At 44.4% G+C, this 19007-nt stretch overlaps 1 protein-coding gene across 3 annotated transcripts in view; it reads left to right on the top strand.

Annotated features, from left to right (window-relative positions):
• Positions 1 to 5701: 5701 nt before the first annotated feature.
• The window catches only part of RNF217 (ring finger protein 217), a 79361-nt gene continuing 66055 nt past the window's right edge, over positions 5702 to 19007 (top strand). For all 3 annotated transcript variants that reach the window (XM_074990629.1, XM_074990627.1, XM_074990628.1), the window contains exon 1: positions 5702 to 6480. In XM_074990629.1, the coding sequence (XP_074846730.1) occupies positions 5884 to 6480 (597 nt within the window). In that variant the 5' untranslated portion in view covers positions 5702 to 5883. The remainder of the gene's footprint in view (positions 6481 to 19007) is intronic.

Raw genomic sequence — 19007 nt, 5'->3', positions numbered from 1 at the left:
CTCCCTCCATGCTCACCATGCAGTTTGCAGAAGCCAGAGCAGCTGAGAAGTCTGCTCCACCCCACTGCCCTCCCATATGAATGGGCACAGCTTCTCAGCATTGGTGGGAAGTAGCATGCTCTGGCCTCAGGGCACTTCTGCGTCTCACCACTGCAGAGAAGCGGGGTGCAGTGGACCGGGAGACCAGTGTAAGGGACAAGATTGCTGGGCCGCTCGTGCTCCGATCATCAGCATGGAGAGTGCAGGGGTGGAAGGCAAACCCTGAGACCACCATGCCAGCCACCTATAAGCCGCTGAGACACTTTGCTCAGGTGATAGGATAAGGGGATGGGGGCAGAGCAGGGGTGGGGTCTGCATTGGAAGGGTTGCCTCAGGCCCCCAGGTGGTGGTGGGAAGGTTTCCCCAGGCCCTGCACCCCCTCACAGCCATGCTGGAAATATCCCTTAATTTTGTTATGGATTGTGGATTGTCATAAAAATATTGAAATAGCAAGAATTGTAGGAATAGGTTGTCTGTGTAGTTCCCTGTGCTTCGAATATGCATGTACCATCAGCATAATGTTGTAGTGATGGATGGGTCAGTCTTGTGGGGTCAGATTTGTAATGGTATTTAAGTGCCTGAAGATGCACATAAGAACCTAGGGAAGTTTTCAAAACTAACCTACTCTCATTGATTTCAATTTAAAAATTAGGTTTTACAGATCTGGTCTGTGGTCACTTGAAGAGCCAAACACTTATTGCAATTGTGCATTAGGAAACATCACATCTATTTTATCCAATAAAATCAGTTGTTTAGATGAATGTGTGATTAGACTGAATAGCAGTTAGATAAACTAAAAGAACCAAATCACATTTTTCAGTGAATGGAGAGTCTCCAGCTTACCTGTTATAAAGTAGCATGCCATCTACATGATTAAACCATATAAAATTAATGGGGGAAAAAAAGCCTTTGTTGCGAAGAATTGCTACACACAAAACAAATTTGACACAACACCACAAAAGCAAGAAAATGGGGAGAAAAAGTTTTGTCATCTAAGAGTATGTTTCTTTTATTCCTCAACATGGAAGTACACATTTTACTATTGCCACATCTATTGCACAATATGGACTGCACATTGTAACTTAACACTATCTTTTAAACTTCTGTGCAAACTCGCTAAAGATGTTTGATGTAGTATCAGGGAGCAGGCAGTTAGCTAGAGAGTTAAGAGCAGAAGTGGTTGGTATTCCAAAGGGAGCAAAGTTAAAGTTGTGTTGCGTGGGCTATGGTGTACAGAGGTTGCAGTAATGGTAAAGAGTGTATGCTGTTGTGACAGTCAGAGTCCAGTTATCCCAAGGGGATAAAAGAAGGATTGAACGCCACATATCAGCAATTAAATCAATGGATTGCCTATTGAGTTATTGTCCTGTAAAGATATATCTAGAAAGTCTTTTGAAAATGTGATATTCTGAACTTGATGATCATGATGAGATATGTATACAGAGTTCATGTCACAACTTAAAGCAAAGTCAGGGGTTGGTTGTGCCAGAAAATCTAGATGTGCCTGGAATGGGATTGCTTCTCATAAACCCATACAAAAAAGAGACAGAAACCCCAGGCAGATGAAAGTGGCTGTCTGCGGGCACCTGCCCTCTGTTGAGGACTGCTCCAGCCCTGCGTCTCCCACCCCCCACGTGCCCTTTACAAAGGGTGGGGGGCCTTAAACTCCCCTCCCAACATTCATATGGGGACACTGCTGCCTGTTCCCCTGCCACAGAGAGCCATGGGAAAGGGCACAGTTTGCTGCATTCCCCAGGAAGAATTTACTACCTCATAGACTTCTATGAGAGGGCATGCACACAGCAGGGACTGCCTGACCCATGGAGGCTCAGGGTGTTGGCCTCCGTTCAGCAAATATCTCAGGTAGTTCCTGGAAGATGATGGCCTCTTGCACCACACCCACAGTTTCCATTGGCCACAGTTCTCCACCAGCTGGAATTGCAGAGCTGGTGCTCAGGCCAAGGACAGCACATGGAGTCACCAATGCCCACTCTCTGCTTAGGAGCTGGAGGGACAAGCTGGCTGCTTCTGGGATCTGCAGGCAGCCTGATTACTGTGAACTGGGTTCCTTTGTGACTGGGTATTCTAGCTGAAAACCATACACCTGGCAACCCTATCTTTGGTCCACAAGGCCTCATCCCTAGACCAGGCCATAAGTGGAATCTGGGTCAGGAAAGAGCCTTGAAGGCCCCTGTGGGGAGCTGTGGAACCTCCAGTTCAGTGGAGTTGGAACAATTTTTGTGAGATCTTTTGTGATCAGGAGTGATAAGCTGCACCCCCTTACCCTTGTACCCTAGAATAGGGGCCAAGAGAAGGCCTGTGACTCTGGGAGGGATGATGTGAATGAGGTAAACCAAAGTTGAGACAAGAGCTGGGTGTGGGTGCAAAGCCCAGGCTTCCAGTCCCAGCTTCAGAGTTAAGAGCAGGTATGTGAATCAGGCAATGTTAAGGGATAAGAACAGCCATACTGGGTCAAACCAAAGGTCCATCTAGCCCAGTATTCCATCTTCTGACAGAGGCCAATGCCTGATGCCTCAGAGGGAGTGAATACAACAGGTAATCACAAAACTGATCCCTCTCCTGGCATCCATTTCCAACCTCTGACAAACAGGCTAGGGACACCATTGCTACATATCCTGGCTAACAGCCGTCACCGGACCTAACTTCCATGAACTTATCTAGGTCTTTTTTTTTTTTGTTTACTTTTGAACCCTGTTTAAGTCCTCCTCTGGCAAGGAGTCCCACAGGCCAACTATTTGCTGTGTGAAGAAAACTTCTTTTGTTAGTTTTAAACCTGAGACCCATTAATTTCATTTGCTAACCCCTAGTTCTTTTGTTATGAGAACAAGGAAATAACTTTTCCTTATTCACTTTTTTCACACCTCTCATGATTTTATAGACCTCTATCATAACCCCCTTAGTCTCCTTTTTTCTAAGCTGAAAAGTCTCAGCCTTTTTTAATCTCTCTTCATATGGCACCCATTCTAAACTCCTACTAATTTTTGTTGCCATTTTCTGAACGTTTTCCAATGCCAAGACATACATTTTTGAGATGAGGTGACCACATCGGTACATAGTATTCAAGATGTGGGTGTACCATGGATTTATACAGAGGCAATAAGATATTCTCTGTCTTATTCTCTATCCCTTTGTAATGATTCTTAGCATTCTGTTTGCCTTTTTGACTGCTGCAGTACATTGAGTAGATGTTTTGAGAGAACTATCCACAGTGACTCCAAGCTCACTCTCTTGAGTGGTGATAGCTAAATTAGTCCCTATCATTTCATATGTAAAGTTAGAATTATTTTTTCCAATGTGCATTACTTTACATTTATCAACATTAAAAGTAATTTGCCATTTTGTTGCCCAATCAATTTTGTGAGATCTTTTTGAAGCTCTACACAGACTTTGTTCTTAACTATTTTGAACAGTTTAGTATTATCAGCAAATTTTGCCACCTCACTGGTTACCCCTTACTCCCGATAATTTATAAATAGGTCGAAGGGGATTGGTCCAAGTACAGACCCTTAGGGGGAACACCAGTAGTTACCTCTCTCCATTCTGAAAACTTATCATTTATTCGTGCCCTTTGTTTCCTGTCTTTTAATCAGTTTTCAATTCATGAGAGGACCTTATAGACTAACAGATATTTTGGAGCATAAGCTTTTGTGGGCAAAGAGCTGCTTCTGTAGCTTGAGCATTAGCCTATTAAACCCAGGGTGGTGAGCTCAATCCCTGAGGGGGTCATCTGGGCATAAATAAATTTTTAAAAAAGAACAATCTATCAGGGATGGTGATAGGTCCTGCTGTGAGTGCAAGTGACTGGACTCAATGACCTCTGAAGGTCCCTTCTGGCTCTGAGATACCTATTTCTTCACCTGTTGCATGAGCGGGGCTGTGTCTCCACTAACTACCTCCTTCAAAGGGAGCATGGTAAGTAAGGTGTCGGGAGATTATTAACGAAGTGATGTGGTGCATATGCAGCACTTCATTAAACTAATTCTCCCCTGTGGCAATTTCGAAGTGTTAAACTTTGAAGTGCTGGCTCACATGTAGCTGCAGCTAACCTGCCAGTACTTTGAAATGCCTGGGCAACTTCAAAGTCCCCTTACTCAGAATTTTGAAGAGTAAAGGGACTTCAAAGTACCGGCAGGTTAGCTGAGGCTACACGCATGCCGGCACTTTGAAGTTGCCATGAGGGAGAATTAGCTTAATGAAGTGCTGCATATGCACCGCAGCACTTCATTAATAATCTCCTGACACCCTACTTACCATACTCCCTTCAAAGTAGGGAGCTAGTGTAGACACAGCCTGGGAATTCCAGTGGAGGTCCTAAATTTATAGGCTCATGAAAAAGAGGGAGTCCCTGTTAAGAGGAGGGCCAGAGTTGATAAAGTCAGTTCAGTCCCAGAGGATGTGGCCCATTATCAGTAACTAATGTGGAGGTGTGAACATCGAGGAAGGAGAAACAAGGCCAATTCAATCAGGGAGGACGTGGCCCATTAACAGTATCTAATGTGGAGGTGTGAACATACCTGTGGGAAACAGCAGTTTCTCCTCTCTGTACAGAAGCCGATTTAAAGGATAAATTGCAAACCACAGTTAATAGTTCTGCAATTTCACATGAGTTCTTTCAGAACTCTTGGGTGAATGCCATCTGGTCCTGGTGTTACTTGTTACTATTATCTGTTTGTCCCAAAATTTCCTCTAATGACACCTTAATTGTGGATGTGTCACCTAAAAAGAATGGCTCAGGTTTGGTACTCTCCCTAACATCCTCAGCAGTGAAAATTGAAGTAAGAATTGATTTAGTTTCTCCACAATGGCCTTATGATCTTTGTGTTCTCCCTTAGCATCTCCATCATCCAGTGGTCCTACTGGTTGTTTAGCAGGCTTCCCGTTTCTGATGTTCTTAAAGATATACACGATGGGTAAAGATGTGTGTGAGAGATAAGGGTTAAGAGGAAAGCAAGAGTTTGTGTGTGTGGCAGGATAAAGAGGTAACCAGATAGCGTGAGAGGAGGATGTCTGTCTATGAGAGTAACAGTGAAAGGTGGGTGAGTAGATGGGGCGGATGTGACTGCGGAAGGATTCTGAGGTTTGTGTAAAGAAGAGTGACTCGAAAGCCGGAAATTATTGGGACTGTACTGGCACCAGGGGCTCTGTCTTGTAGCTATCAGAGAAGTAGCCGTGTTAGTCTGTATCTTCGAGAACAAGAAGTCCTGTAGCACCTTATAAACTAACAGATATTTTGGAGCATAAGCTTTCCTGGAAAAAGACCTGCTTATGCATCTGACGAAGCGGATACTTGCCCACGAAAGCTTATGCTCCAAAATATCTGTCTTACAGCTGCACCTCTATTCTCCACGCCCCCAAAGGTCTGATTTTTCCCACGTCCAATCTGGTCGCTCCGGTTTCTCGCAGGGAGGCAGCGGCGGGCGGCTGAGCCAGGAGGTGTGGGAGGAGCAGGCGGAGGGGGAGTGAGAGCCAGGAGGGGGCACTTTGAGAGGGCTGAGGCGGGGTGTACGTGAAGGCGAGTGGGCAGGAAGGGGCGTGACGGAGGCGAGGCCGGGCAGGATAGATGTGAGGGATCGGGCAGCCGGCGCGGCTCCTGGGGGGGGCTAAGCTGAGGCCGGGCCGGGCCGGGCCGGGCCGAGCCGAGTGTAGCTGTCCGCCCCAGCCGGGGGACTCCCCGGGGGCCGCGGGATGGGCGCGGGGCCGGGAATGTTGCCCGGGCAGCGTTGAGCTGGGCGCCCCCGGCAGCGGCTGGCCCGGGGCAGGCGGCGGGGCGGGGACCCGGAAGCAGAAGCGCGGCCGGAGGCGGCTGGATGGGAAGCGGCGGGGATGGGGGAGCGGCAGAGCTCGCTGAGCGCCCTGCGGCCGGCGGCCCCCGGCGAGGCGCCGCTCCCGGCTGGGGGGACTCGGGAGCCTGGGCGGGAGGCGGCCGGGCCGACGGGGCCGGAGCCTGGCAGCAGGCGACGGAGCGGGGAGCAGGAGCCGCTTCCCGCCGGGGTCCCCGGGAGCCCTGAGCGCAGCGAGGAGCCGCCGCCCGCTGAGTCTCCTACGGGAGGGCCGGGGGTCGGCGGGGAGCCAGCGGCGCCCCCCGAGGAGGGGCCGGGGCCGGACGGGGGCAGCAGCCGCCGCCGCCTCCCTCCGCGGAGGCACGTGTACTGCACCGTGTATTGCGTGGAGAACGACCGCGCCGGGCCGGGTTCCCCGCCCGCCGGAGCCCTTGCCGGGGACCCCTTGACCTCGGCGGGCAGCATCGAGGTGGACTTTTACTTGCTGCCCGAGCCCTTCTCCGGGCTGATAGCGGGGGACTTCGGGCCCCTGCTGGTGCTGCGCTGCCGGGTGTGCCTGGAGGAGAAGCCTGTCAAGCCCCTGCCCTGCTGCAAGAAGGCGGTGTGCGAGGAGTGCCTCAAGCGCTACCTGAGCGCCCAGGTAATAAAGGGCCTTCTTATCCCTTCTGCAGGGCGTGCCCTGCCAGCCCTGTGCCCGGGCACCTACCGCCCTGGTGCCCCTCTGCGGGGTTGGTGGGGTGTCTTGGGTAAATACGTGCTCACCCCTGGCGGGGGCAGGAGGAGATACTGGCCCTGCTTGCCCCCCCCTGTGGGAGGCCCAGCTGCATCCCACTCCAGCCCATTGCTCAGGTAAATACTGACCTTCCTTATTGCCCTCTGTGGGACCCTACCCCAGCACCCAAGTGAATACCAGTCCTCACTTTCTCTGTGGAAGGGGGCCTGGTGCATCCCAGTGCCCAGGTAGATACAGCCATCCTCATCTTCTGGGGGGGTGCCCTGCCCTGCCCTGCCCTGCCCCATCGCCCGCCTAAATACTGGCCCTACTCATCTTCTTTTTAGTGAGCCCTGCCCCATTCCACTCCAGTGTCCAGGTAAACACTGTGCCTCTCCTGAGCAAGAACATGCAAAGTGTCAGTAGCCTTAGCTGGAGGAGCTCTACCAGTAGGGTGGGTTTCACTCCCCCTTTTCCTATCTGTTGCTTAGATCCCTCCCAAGCATATTTAACAGTAGTCTTCTTTGACCTGACTGCTTACAGGAGCAGAAGAACTTTTCACTGGAGGTGGACCCTGCACACACATTCTCTCAGTGGCTGACAGATTTGTGTGTGTCTAGGCTGCAGATGTTCTGAAGTTTAAACTCATTCTCATTTCATTTCTTTTGAATTATTCCTGCCTGATAGCATCAGCAGGTCAGGAAAACATGGAAGAGATGCCTGCTGCTGTTTGTTAGAGACCAGTTAAAATTTTCATTTCTGTTGGGTAGTACATTAGGAAATTTCTATGGCTCTTGTGACTTTTTTCAGTGACTACTGCAACTGGGCTAGGTTCTAATGGGAAATGCAGCCCATCAATCCATCTCTCCCTCTTAGATAAAAAATACAACTGAAAACCGTTTCCTCACCCTAGTTTAATGGCAATAAGAAGCTCCACAGCTGGACTTTAAGCTAGTCTGTATGTATCAGCAATGCCAATGGAGCATCACATTAATTTCATATAGCATACTGCAAACAACTGTTGAATTGCATACTTTAGCTGAATTTTTTTCTGTGAGTTGTGGCCCAGTATAGCAACACTTTGTACCACCTTGTACAAACAAAAGTATTTACCAAACTGTTTACAAACTTGATGATTTTATTATTAATATCAGAGACATGTTGGCTTATTTCAGTAACTGTTTATTACATAAATGTTACAGTATCATGTGCAACCCCGTGTTTTGTTGTGCTTTGCATTTTAGTGAGCCTGCTCCATCTTTCTCTCCATTTTTAGATTTTCAAAGTATGTTCTTTTATAATTTAAATGGCATACTGTGACATGATTGACTTAATCTTCCCAATGCTTTCTTTTAAAACTAAAATAGAATTGCTAACTAACTTAGTAACTATAGGGTTTTTTTGTTTTGAGGTGACTGCCCTTATGAGATAACTTTGGGTGATACTTGAGTTCAGAACTTTGGTGCTTATCCTGCAGAACCTTTCTTGCAAAGTCAACAGCACTGTTTGTGTGCATCTGTATTTTCAGGATCAAAGGCGCTTTGGGTGGCTGTGTGTGGTTGAGTAGGATGGGTGCATTAGTCTTGTCTGCACTCCTACTAGTGGATATAAAGGGGGTAATAACACCAACTACAGGTCAATTCCTTCTAGTAAATAAAAAACAATTTGTAAGACTAAAATATTGCTGATAAGGAAGGCAGGGAATGTAGGTCCATACAGTCAGTTATAGTGAAGAATCATATTTACTGTAGTAAGTAAATGGCCCTTGTTTAAAACTTCTTGCCCTGGGTGAATACAAAGTACCTATGTATTCACTGTATGCAAAAAAATAATCCCAGGAAATGTTGTGGTGTCTCAGTTTAACAGTGACAGAAGGACTGCTATTCCGAGGTAAGAGCATCTGACCTAGAGGTGAAGGCTATGCCTACAATGTGTTTTTTAGCCTGTGGTATAGCTGTACCAGGGTAAGTTCTTAGAATAGTGCGGAACTGTGACTTGCACGAATGTAATCTGCCTCAGTGCAGACATTTACTAAATCCACTGAATAAGGGAGTGTAAAGGTATGGATAAACTAGAGTTATTGGGTTTATGTATTTCTTTATTGGGAATATCTGAAATGAAATAGTAATGTTTAACATTTGTTGGTACTGGAATCCTTGCTGGTTAACATGTAGACCTTTTCTAAATTCGTGACCATAAAAAACACATTATGGGACCCCATGACATCTTTTTTGTGTTTTTTATCTTATACTTTATAGATTTTGTGGGGGGAAACCAGTGTTTCTCAAACTCGGGGGGCACTACCCCAAAAGGGAATTTCAGGAGAGTTAGAAGGTGGTTATTGCGATCCCTCCTAAATTGCCACCGTTACTTCTGCACTGACTTCAGAGCTGTTGGCCAGGTGCCCAGCTCTGAAGGCAGTGCCTACCCAGCAGCACTAAGGGTGGCAATATTATGTCATCCTTACTTTTTTGCTGCTGCTGGCGGTGAGTCTTCCATCAGAGATGGGCTCCCAGGCAGCAGCTTCTGCTGCTGTCCAGCTGAGTGCAGTGGTGTCGCCAGGGGTAATACAGAAATAAGGGTAGAAGTATGGCAACCCTCTCTACAATAATCTTGCAAACATGCGTATCCCCAGCTCCTTTTTCATTCATTCCAACCATTAAAACATCATGACATTTCAGACTGAAATACAGTAAACCCTTGAGTTATGCAGCGGTTGAGTTTCTGCAACCCTTGCATAACTCAAATTTTCATGCAAGTCGAGGGGAACCAGGTTGCTGGTTACAGGAACTGGGAAACTGACCAGTCTGGCAGGCCTGGTTGGTTTCCTGGCTCTGAGTGTCAGGATGCTGGGAACCAGTGGGCAGCCTGGTTCCTGTCTCCCCACAGCTTGCAGGACCTAGGAAACTGACCAGGTGGGGAAACTGCTTCTGTCAGGGATGGCACCCTGACTTGCAGCTGCCTCCCCTGACAGGAGCAGGAAACCCCTCCTGTCAGGGGTGGCAAGAGTCAGGCTGCTGCCCTGACAGGAGTGGCAGTCATGTTAACCTGAGACACACAACTTGATTGCGTGTATCTCAAGGGTTTACCGTAGAGGAAATAATATTTGATTTTTAAAAAATCCTATGACTGTAAAATTGACTAAAATGGAATGTGAATTGGGAGGGCCCTATTCCAATAGCATATCATTTAGTCCACTTGGAACAGTCAGTTTGTGAAAATTTGCTAATAACTAGAGCTATCCCTCCATGCTATGAACAGTGTAAAGTTTATCTTGTCTAGAGTAACTTTTTTTTTTTTTTTGGGTTTTAGAACTCATTAACTAGCATGTTTTCACACTAACAGAGAAAAGTCAATTTATCTGCTTTCATGTTCAAGTTGGTCGGTCAAGTTTAGGGTTTAACTCGACCAGCTAGTCTGTGTGCCAAAGTACAGTTTGCTTTGTGGTAGTGTTGGAATGTGTTAGGTGACATTTAAAAACCCAGAACCCTAGATTAAGAAAATCCCTAAATGTTTTGTTGAATTATTTAGTTCTGTTCAGATAGTAACAAACTCCCTGATGCTAGAATGAGAGGAGTTTGGAGAGGACACATCCAAGCATGTTTGTTTCTAGTCCAAGAGGTATATATCTGATTCTTGATATGTCCTTTCCTAGAAGTAAAACAGATTTTCCATTGATGGCAAAAAGGTCCATCTGAAGAAATTTTCTATTTGAGAGCATGGGTTTGTCGGGGCATTTTCCGGGAGGCATTATGCTTGATACTATACTTACAGCTGAGTCATCTGTCAGCATGTTATCTTTGCGTTTAAAGGGCAAATCTGCAGGCATGATGTGATAGTGGACACCATTCCAGTTCTTTGTAGTTTCCTGATGTGGTATTTGTGCTGAGCCCCACCTGACAGTTAACTTGGCACTGAGCAACAGTATTTCTTACTAAAACTTGTGAAGAGGAACCCTTTAAAGCCAAATAAAAATGCTATATAGGCTAGACAGCATGATGTGACGGACTCTTCCTAGGATGTAAATAGTGACCTTGTGTTATGGGATGGTCCAGCTGAGCTTTGCAACCTAAACTTGCTGTATCTGGTGCAAATACTGTCAATGAAGTGCTGTATTGAAGAAATCTCCTCAGCAAATCATATAGCGGTTTTATCCACAATCATGAATATTGCAGTTGAAGGGTGTATAGTGCTCCTTCCATGATTGTCTAAATATTGAGGTGGTTGAACTATTTTTAGCTAATCCTGCATTGGTCTCAACTGGAAGTTTAATTATATGAGCAAGAAGCCATCAGACTGAGTGCTGTGCTGAATGTCTCTGTGGATTTGTTCAGCGCTAATGCAGATTTGAACACAGTCTGTTACTAGTCTAGAGGGAGGTATGTTATCTGGAGTCTAAAGCTGGCTCTTCTAATTACTCCATCTACATGATGGTGGGCTTTTGGGAAATGGTTCTTAGGTCTAAAAAATGGAACAGTGGTTTATCTTAGGAACCTAGTGTGCACCTCTCTGAGGTGTGAGGTTTAGTATTGACTGGTCATTAAGAAATGAGTAGAGACAAGCTTCCTAGGAGCTGCTGTTACTGCTGTACACTCTATGATGGATCTGGGGGCTGGCTATACAAAGCCAAGATTTCAGGAGTCACCCTCCCACACACATACCATTGTGTTGCTCTCCTACATAAAACTTGGGGTATTTACTGTCTTCAAGACCAGACTCCCAGTCTAGTCTTACAGGTATAAGGATGTTATCACAGCTGCTAATACTGGCGGTCACTCGATAACGAGTAGGACATCTTAATGTCACACTCCTATTTGTGAGTCCGTTGATGGCTGATCAGCACAATTCTAGAGCTGCAGATCTTATCACAGAAGAGGCAGGTGTTGGTAGCTGGTGGAGGAGTGTAGGGCAGAGTTTGAAGCTCTTTTCTTCTCTGCCTCTCCTCATCTGCACTGCGGTGGGACCGCTTAAATTGAACCACCCCCTCACAGATTACCGTCCTCCACTGAGGACAGTCTTGGGCAAGGTTCTCCCAAGTGTCAACATTGATGCTGCACTTTTATGTGTACCTTCATGTCCTTATGTTGCTTCTGCTGGCCCACAATGCTCCTCTGACCTTCCTCCAACTTGGAAAACAGAATCTGTTCTTGGGAGGTGCTGATCAGACATCCAAACCACATGACCAGTCCAGCAAAGTAGTTGATATATAATAATGGCTTTCATGCTGGTCATTTTAGACTCTTACAGGATGCTAGTGTTCGTGCACCTATTCTCCCATCCTCCCAAGAGATATTTAGGATTCTCTTGAGGCAGCTTTGATGATACTGTCCAAGTGCCTTCAAATGATACTTGTATGTTGTCCAGGTTTTGCATACGTACGGTAGTGTTGGAACAACCACTGCACAATATACGAGTAGCTGTGTCTTGGGATGGATCTCCTGGTTCTCAAAGACCCTTTATTTCAGGCAGGTGAAAGCAGGGTTTGCATGGATCAGATGATGCTGGATTTCCACATCAGTGATGGGGATAGGTGCTAATATCACCATACAGAATGTTATCTGCTTGATTAAATTTGTTCAGAAGTCTCATACGGTGATATGCAACCAACTCTTTCAGGACTCAGGAAATAACAAGCACTACTTTTCCATGTAGTGTTGAAGGACCTGCCCTCTGACTTTATCTGAAATAGGAAAAAGTTTTGTCTCTATACCACTTTCTTATGAGAGGAATTTGTGGAAAAGAAATGTAGGTAGGATAGAGTGCAAATAGTGTAACTTCTTAATTGTCCAAGATCTGTCTGAAATAACATCCCATGTTACGGGTTAAAAGGCAGCTGGCACAAATGGTTTGAGCCTCTGACCAGAAATCAGGCACTTGTGACTACTGTAGTGAATGCAGTTTAAGAACTTGTGCAGAATAGAATATAGATCCAAATGTTGTAGGAGCTGAATCACTGGCAGTAGGAGTCATGGGTAATAAAATCTGTTCTCTTCAGATACCATTTGCTTTTGACTAAGTTCCAGAATGGATAAATGCTGGAACAATTCTAGTCTTTGAGTTGAAAGGCGATAATAGAGCATATTAGCAGAATATAAAGGCCTACAGACTTCAGAAGTGCATTAAAGTTTCTGAATCATTTTGCCATTGGGCAAGTCTGGGGTCTTTACTGAAAGGTATTCAACAAATTTGAGAAATGGTTTCTGACATGGTGCTGAACAGGTTTTTTCTTCAACTGCAATTGCAGGATAAATTGTGTTCGCTGCTTTCTCCTTTTGTTAATTTTGATAGTGTAGGACAGGACTTAATCAGAGCCACTGATAGCACCCACTCACGTAGATACACCAAGTTGCACCTTAATCTGTTTGTTCTCTCTCTCTGTGTGCCATCTAATTCTTAGGCAGCATGGCAAAACACTTATTGCAGATGGAAAAAGTACTCTACAAAAGTGCTTTGCAACTGCAAAGTATTCTTTGTTTTACAGATGTTAAAAAAAACCACCACAACAAAAAAAGTTGATTTATTTACTGATGGTGGAGTGGGGGACTATGATTTAGTGATTAGAAGCTTAGCAAGTGAGACCAGACTTCTAATAATGGGCCTGTTACTTTTTGTGTTTGACCTTTGGTAAGTCGTTGCCTCATTTTGTCAATCCAGAACTTGGACATGACTCTTAACCAATCTCCCAGGGAGTTCTTTAGGGCTGATTAGGGGGAACTGTTTGCCTGAGAATATTCTTCTGTTCCCCATATCATTACATTTACCATCTTTAAAAAGATTCGCTGGGGTTGGTGGTTCGAGATGATTGGATTGAGATTCCAACCTCTGCATGCTAGGTGGAGGTGAGTGTAGAATCTGGCCACAGAATTCCCTTGGCACGGAAGCTGAAAAGACAACTGCTCACAAACCTCAGCATGGCTACCATGTTAGGAAGGGACTAGAGAGTTAGGGAGGATGGAGCTACAGTGTTCTTTCTGCTCAACACCATCTGTGGGTAGTTTCCTTTAGTGCTGACCAAATTACCCCTATGGCTCCTCAGGACAGGGTGTCACAAAGAAGGCTGAAAGCTGGGTTAACACCCTTTCCCTGGGGCTGTAAAATTCTGATCTGTGTAGGGTATAAACTAAGATGAAAAGGGAGAGATTACTGTACTTGATATCTCAACCTAAATGTTGTATTTATGCCACTTATCTTACATGATACTCAGTTATTTTTTTTTATTTTAAAAGCTGTGTGTACGATAAACCTGCTAAAGGAATCATTCATTTCTTAATCTCTGCTGTTGGTTTGTAAATGAGAGTCAGAATGCGGATTTGGTGTTTGGTTTTGTTTTTAAGGGGATTTCTCAAATAAACAGTGACATCATTTGTTACGAAGAGAGATTATGAATAACTTCACCTATCCATCCACCTTTCTCCTGCTCAGACCCTCCAATTCCCAGCCTGCTCCTGCAGCCTTCTCGCACACAGAGGGGACCTGCAAAACGATCTAGACATTTGTTGCTATTCTTACAGTAGAAGTTCCCAGTGCTTATTGGGCATGGTCGAAGATTAAGCTCAAAACCTTGAAAATCAAATGGATCAAAAACTAAACTATCGTGTCTTCTTTGGCTAAGTGGCAAGTAATGCAAGAGTTTAAAGGGGAAGAGTCTGAGCAGTTGTTAATTTACCTTTTTCCCCATGCAGCTGCTGCTTCACCCAAAGCAGCTGTTCTTTCAACAGCCCTGTGGCCTCCTCAGCCGATAATTTATCTCTTCTTCTCACATGCAGCACCATGCTTGTTAAACAGGTAGACTTAAGTGTGATGGGATGCCCATGTTGCAGCCTGGGATTGTGGGGCTGCTTAATTCTCCAGCCTGGGCTTTCTCTCACAGTGCTTTGCTTGTGACAAGCAGCAGCCCCTACAGGTGCTGTTATCACTCTGCACAACTACATGTGGAGTGCCACAGCAATCTAGGTTGAATGAATGCTCCCATAACCACTTATGAATCACACAGAAATGCACCAGCCAGATCCTCCTCCTCCCACCACTGCCCCAGCCTTGCACCTCAAGAATATGTCGTACTGCAGTGCTTGGAAAAAGTGAATCCAGGTATGTCTGTTGGGCACTGCTGAATCGCTAGGCAAGGGGGCACAATTCCCCTGGTTTAGCCTCATGCACGCGAGTCACTGAATGTAGATTCCTTGCTGGACATTGGTTGTTTGACATCCACTCAGGCACTGTTTGTTTTCCTTGCTGTAGTCTGGGGAGAGCTGCCATCTGACTGATTCCCCAGTTTACAGCATGTTTTAGTGACAACCTTACAACACAATCTCATAAATTCATATGCATTATTGATGCACATAATGATAGAATAAGGACCTCAGCACATCATAAGCTTTCCCCCGATACCTCTCATGACCAGCTTTACACGCCATACATTGAGGGATGTGGGAGTTACAGGATGTTTCCCCAAGGCATAGAATGTCACATGAAGAATAGAATTTAGAGCATTGAAATGGGAAGGATCTGGATGGTAGCACATGGTGTCCTTTCGCAGTTCTTTTGCCCTTTTGACTCATTGAAGGAGGACATGACTTCACTACATAGCTGATGGTTTATTCCAGTGTTACACAAATCATGGATTTTCTCACCTATTTTCTGATACTTATCTTCATCTTCCTGTGTTTCAAAAAGACCAGTTATGTCTAAGACTTCTCCAGTTATCAGTCATTCCTCTTCATCTACTTTTTCTTACCGTTAGCACCACCTCTTCAAATTAACTGCTGTCCTAGGATTGAAATAGACCCTACAGCTGCTAAGAGAAGCATTCTTCCGAAATTTCTATGTAGCTATTTTGGGGTTCAATTTATGCTTTCACCTAGCACTGTACCTTTGTGGAAGCTTCAAGATCTTTGACAGTTCTTCTGCAATCATATAGCTCGGCTGAGTGACTACCTTTTGAGTCCCTCAGGGCCTGGGGAAGTGAAAATCCTTTACTATACAATGTGGTGTTCACTTCTGGCCATTGTTATCAAATGGGCCTGGAAAAGTTAGAGGAAGTTCATGGTGAAAAGTTTAGCTTGTATGTGGGACTGACTGGAGAAGACAGATTAAAAGTTAAATATGTAGAGAAGTCTAAAAGTATGTAAATTTAAGAAAGGAGAAGAAACTTAGTGTCAGTGGAGGCTAATGTAAGGAAAAACTTGCTGAGCTAGAAATGGCAGAATGTAGAATTGTCTCATTAACGTAGTGTTAAAGCTCATTGATTAAATTTGAGGTATATAAATTGTGGGGGACTGTCCTGCGTGTCTAAAGAAACCAAATGGATAGTTCGTCTTTTATCTCTGAGATTCTGTGACCCTGTCCAACAATAGCCCTGGTAACTTTTACGTGAAGACAAGGGCAAACTGGGATTTTTTGCTGATTTAAATGTTCAGAGCTGGCTTTTTCAATCTGTTTTTTTTTGTTTCAGCCCAATTTTAATGATGATACTGTGCATAATGGAAGCCATGTTTGGAAGTTTCTTTTCAGCTATTTTTGAATTATTAGTGAGCAAAAATAAAGCCAAATGTTAAAAGGATTTTTATAGTGCACTTAAACATGTGAAGAGATTATTTTTCCACAAAGTTTTATTTTGAAATGGAGAAATAACTACTGGTTTGGGATTAGCCTTGGAAAAAACCCCCAAAGGAGGATGTTTCTGAAAGTTGTTTGCGTATTAAACCAGTTCTGTTAACATCTTCTATGTAATTGCCCTAATGATTGCATTAATTGCCACAAACACAAACTGAAAACATTGGTGTGTCTGAATTATAAGCCAGTTTAGCAGTCTAGCTCCCTTTATAAATCAAGTGGCCTATGCTTTGTGGAATGCAGTTTCATGCTTGACATTCTTAGAATTTGACAAACGCGTTCAGATAGAAGATTGCTGGTTTTGTAAGAGTATAATTGTGATAATAAAGAACTGTGACTTGGTTTGGGGGAATCATCCAAATTACAAAGTATTAAATGGCAAATAGTGAATGGCAAGTGGGATTGTATTTATGACACAGTTGGAGGAAAGTGGGTTTGAGAAGGACAGGGCATTCATTGCTTTTCAGATACAGAGCTGTATAGGGAGAAAATACCATATTATTCTAAGTGGTACTATGTTAATGTATTGAACTGCTGTTCTAAGCTCTGTATTTTTATTTCCAGGCAGAGCTACCTTAAGTAGGAGTTAAAATTGATAATGTCCCTAGTTATGGGTTTAAACTCCCACCTCAGGATGGTGTAATTGTACGTGTGCCAACTGTTGCAAAACAAAAAATTCAGAGCTAAGAGTAAATTTAAAAGAAATTCAAACATGCTAAGCTATGAAAATATAGGTAGACCACCTTAAACAATTATAACTCTGTCCACAATCCCTATTGTAAGACACTTCCTCCCCTCATTTCTTATAACTTTGGCAAACCTGAGTCATTCAAGCTTAAATTTTGCATGCTGGGTGTCCATTTAAGACTGAATATTTCTGGGTCAATTTTAGCCTCCCCCAATCCCCCAAAGTCACTCATTTCTGAGAATAGAAGAATGGGAAACATCTTTTTTACCCATATATCTTTTTAATAACTCTGATAATTTGGTTGCGAAACACTTCAGGAACATCTGCACTACAGAAATTTTTCAAAAGAAGCTCTTCTGGAAGATCTTTTCCAAAAGAACTTCTTTCAAAGGAGTGTGTCCATGCACAAAAAAGCAGATCAAAAGAGCGATCTGCTCTTTCAAAAGAGAGCCTCCACACAACGACTGGTCTTGCAAAAGAACTAGCCAACCACGGAAAAATCAGGCCCTATGAAGTCTGCTCTGTTGGGGAAAAATGGCCCTTACAGCATCTACATGTGTTTTCTTTCGAAAGGGGGCAGTCTTCTGAAACGGGAGAGGAAGAGCGATGTCAAAAGGAGCACCGCATTCTTTGGCTTTACTTTTGAAAGAATGCCTTTTGTGCGTAGACGCTTCATGGGATCTTTTGAAAGAGCCCCCTTCTTTCGAAAAATCTTTCAAAATAACTTGCTCGTGTAGACAAAGCCTTTGTGTGTCTGTGCCTGGGAATGGGGATTTGAACTGGCTTGCCTTTGTGTTGGGAATGTTCCTTTTACTTTCCCTCTTGGGGAAACAACACCTACATTTGACCAATTAGTAAACCTCTGAAAAATTGCACTTAGCGCATACTCTGAGACCTGTTTAATCTGGCAGCTAATTTCTCTGATTCAATCTGCATTGAATATGCTTCAGCCCAGGACTTCAGGGATGGAGCAGGGCTCACTTTATATTGTGTGGTCTAGTACGTGATAGCACAGGAATAATGAGAGATGTGGATTACCTGTGCTCTAAATCAGGGTGTACAAAGTGGGGGGTGGGCCTCAAATTTTCTAAGGTGTGTGCAGCACAAGGGTCTTAGGCTCATCCATCTCATTAAAAATGTTGAAATCTGTTACTGTACTTATGTATGTGTATTCACACTTATATACAGATGAAAAAAGTTTTTACATTCTACCTACTTATTTTCTTACACATGCTGAAAGGTTTTTTTTTTTTTTTAAATGCAAATCAAAATTTGTCAGTTGGATTACATTAGACAGGTTGGTGGGGGGGGGCTTGCTAATTGTGGGGACAAAAAGTGGAGCCTGATGTAAAAAAGTTTGCTCAACCCTGCTCTAAATAATTCTCATGCTGGCTTCTAGGGAGTGACAAAAGGGAGTGGCCTGGCTGATGTCTAGAAGGAACGACTGAAAGGGGGTGGGGAACTTGATGGGTAAGTAGGCTGGGAATAGGATAAGGAAGCAGGATGTGGCTAGAGGGAGAGGGCTGGTACATGAGTAGGATGGGGATGAACTGGACAGAAGGGCCCAAGCTTGTGCACAAGACGGGTGGGAAAAAGGGGCAGAAAGGTACGTACCTACTCCTTTCTGGCACCTACAAATAAACCCAGAATTTCACTCTTAACCATGCTTTTGCTGTCTCCAACCTCCTCTAATGGCTGGTCCAGAAAGAGAATGACAATCTACTGCTGTTGCTAATTACTCCATTAGCTCAAGTGGCATAGTTTTGTGGTGTGGATGTAAAGATTATAACTCTACCATCAAAACAAGTGGGAAGTAGTATTTCTTTCATGTGATGAAATGTCTGTGTTTTGTGGTGGTTTTTGTTTAAACAAGGGTCTTGCATGTGGAAAACTTAAAACAACAGTAAGTGCAGCATGCAAAAGTTAGCAAATGCCAGAATTGAGATGGCTTAGCAACCCTGATTCATTCCTCTTGTGTGTATGCATCAACATAAGACTTTTATGACATGATCACATTTTCTCCACATGACTGCTGGCTCATTCAGGATGGGCAGGTGGATGATGCTCACTGAACAAGTTGCTAGCATTATTTTATCACTGTTCATTGCATGTCTCTGTGCCTTATTTACTGCATGCTATTCAAACTCTGCTCTGA

The sequence above is a fragment of the Carettochelys insculpta genome, chromosome 3 (assembly GCF_033958435.1).
Source record: "Carettochelys insculpta isolate YL-2023 chromosome 3, ASM3395843v1, whole genome shotgun sequence".
In the NCBI taxonomy this organism is placed as follows: domain Eukaryota; kingdom Metazoa; phylum Chordata; order Testudines; family Carettochelyidae; genus Carettochelys; species Carettochelys insculpta.
Note: the sequence above shows the minus strand (reverse complement) of the source record. Positions and strands in the feature narration are given on the sequence as shown.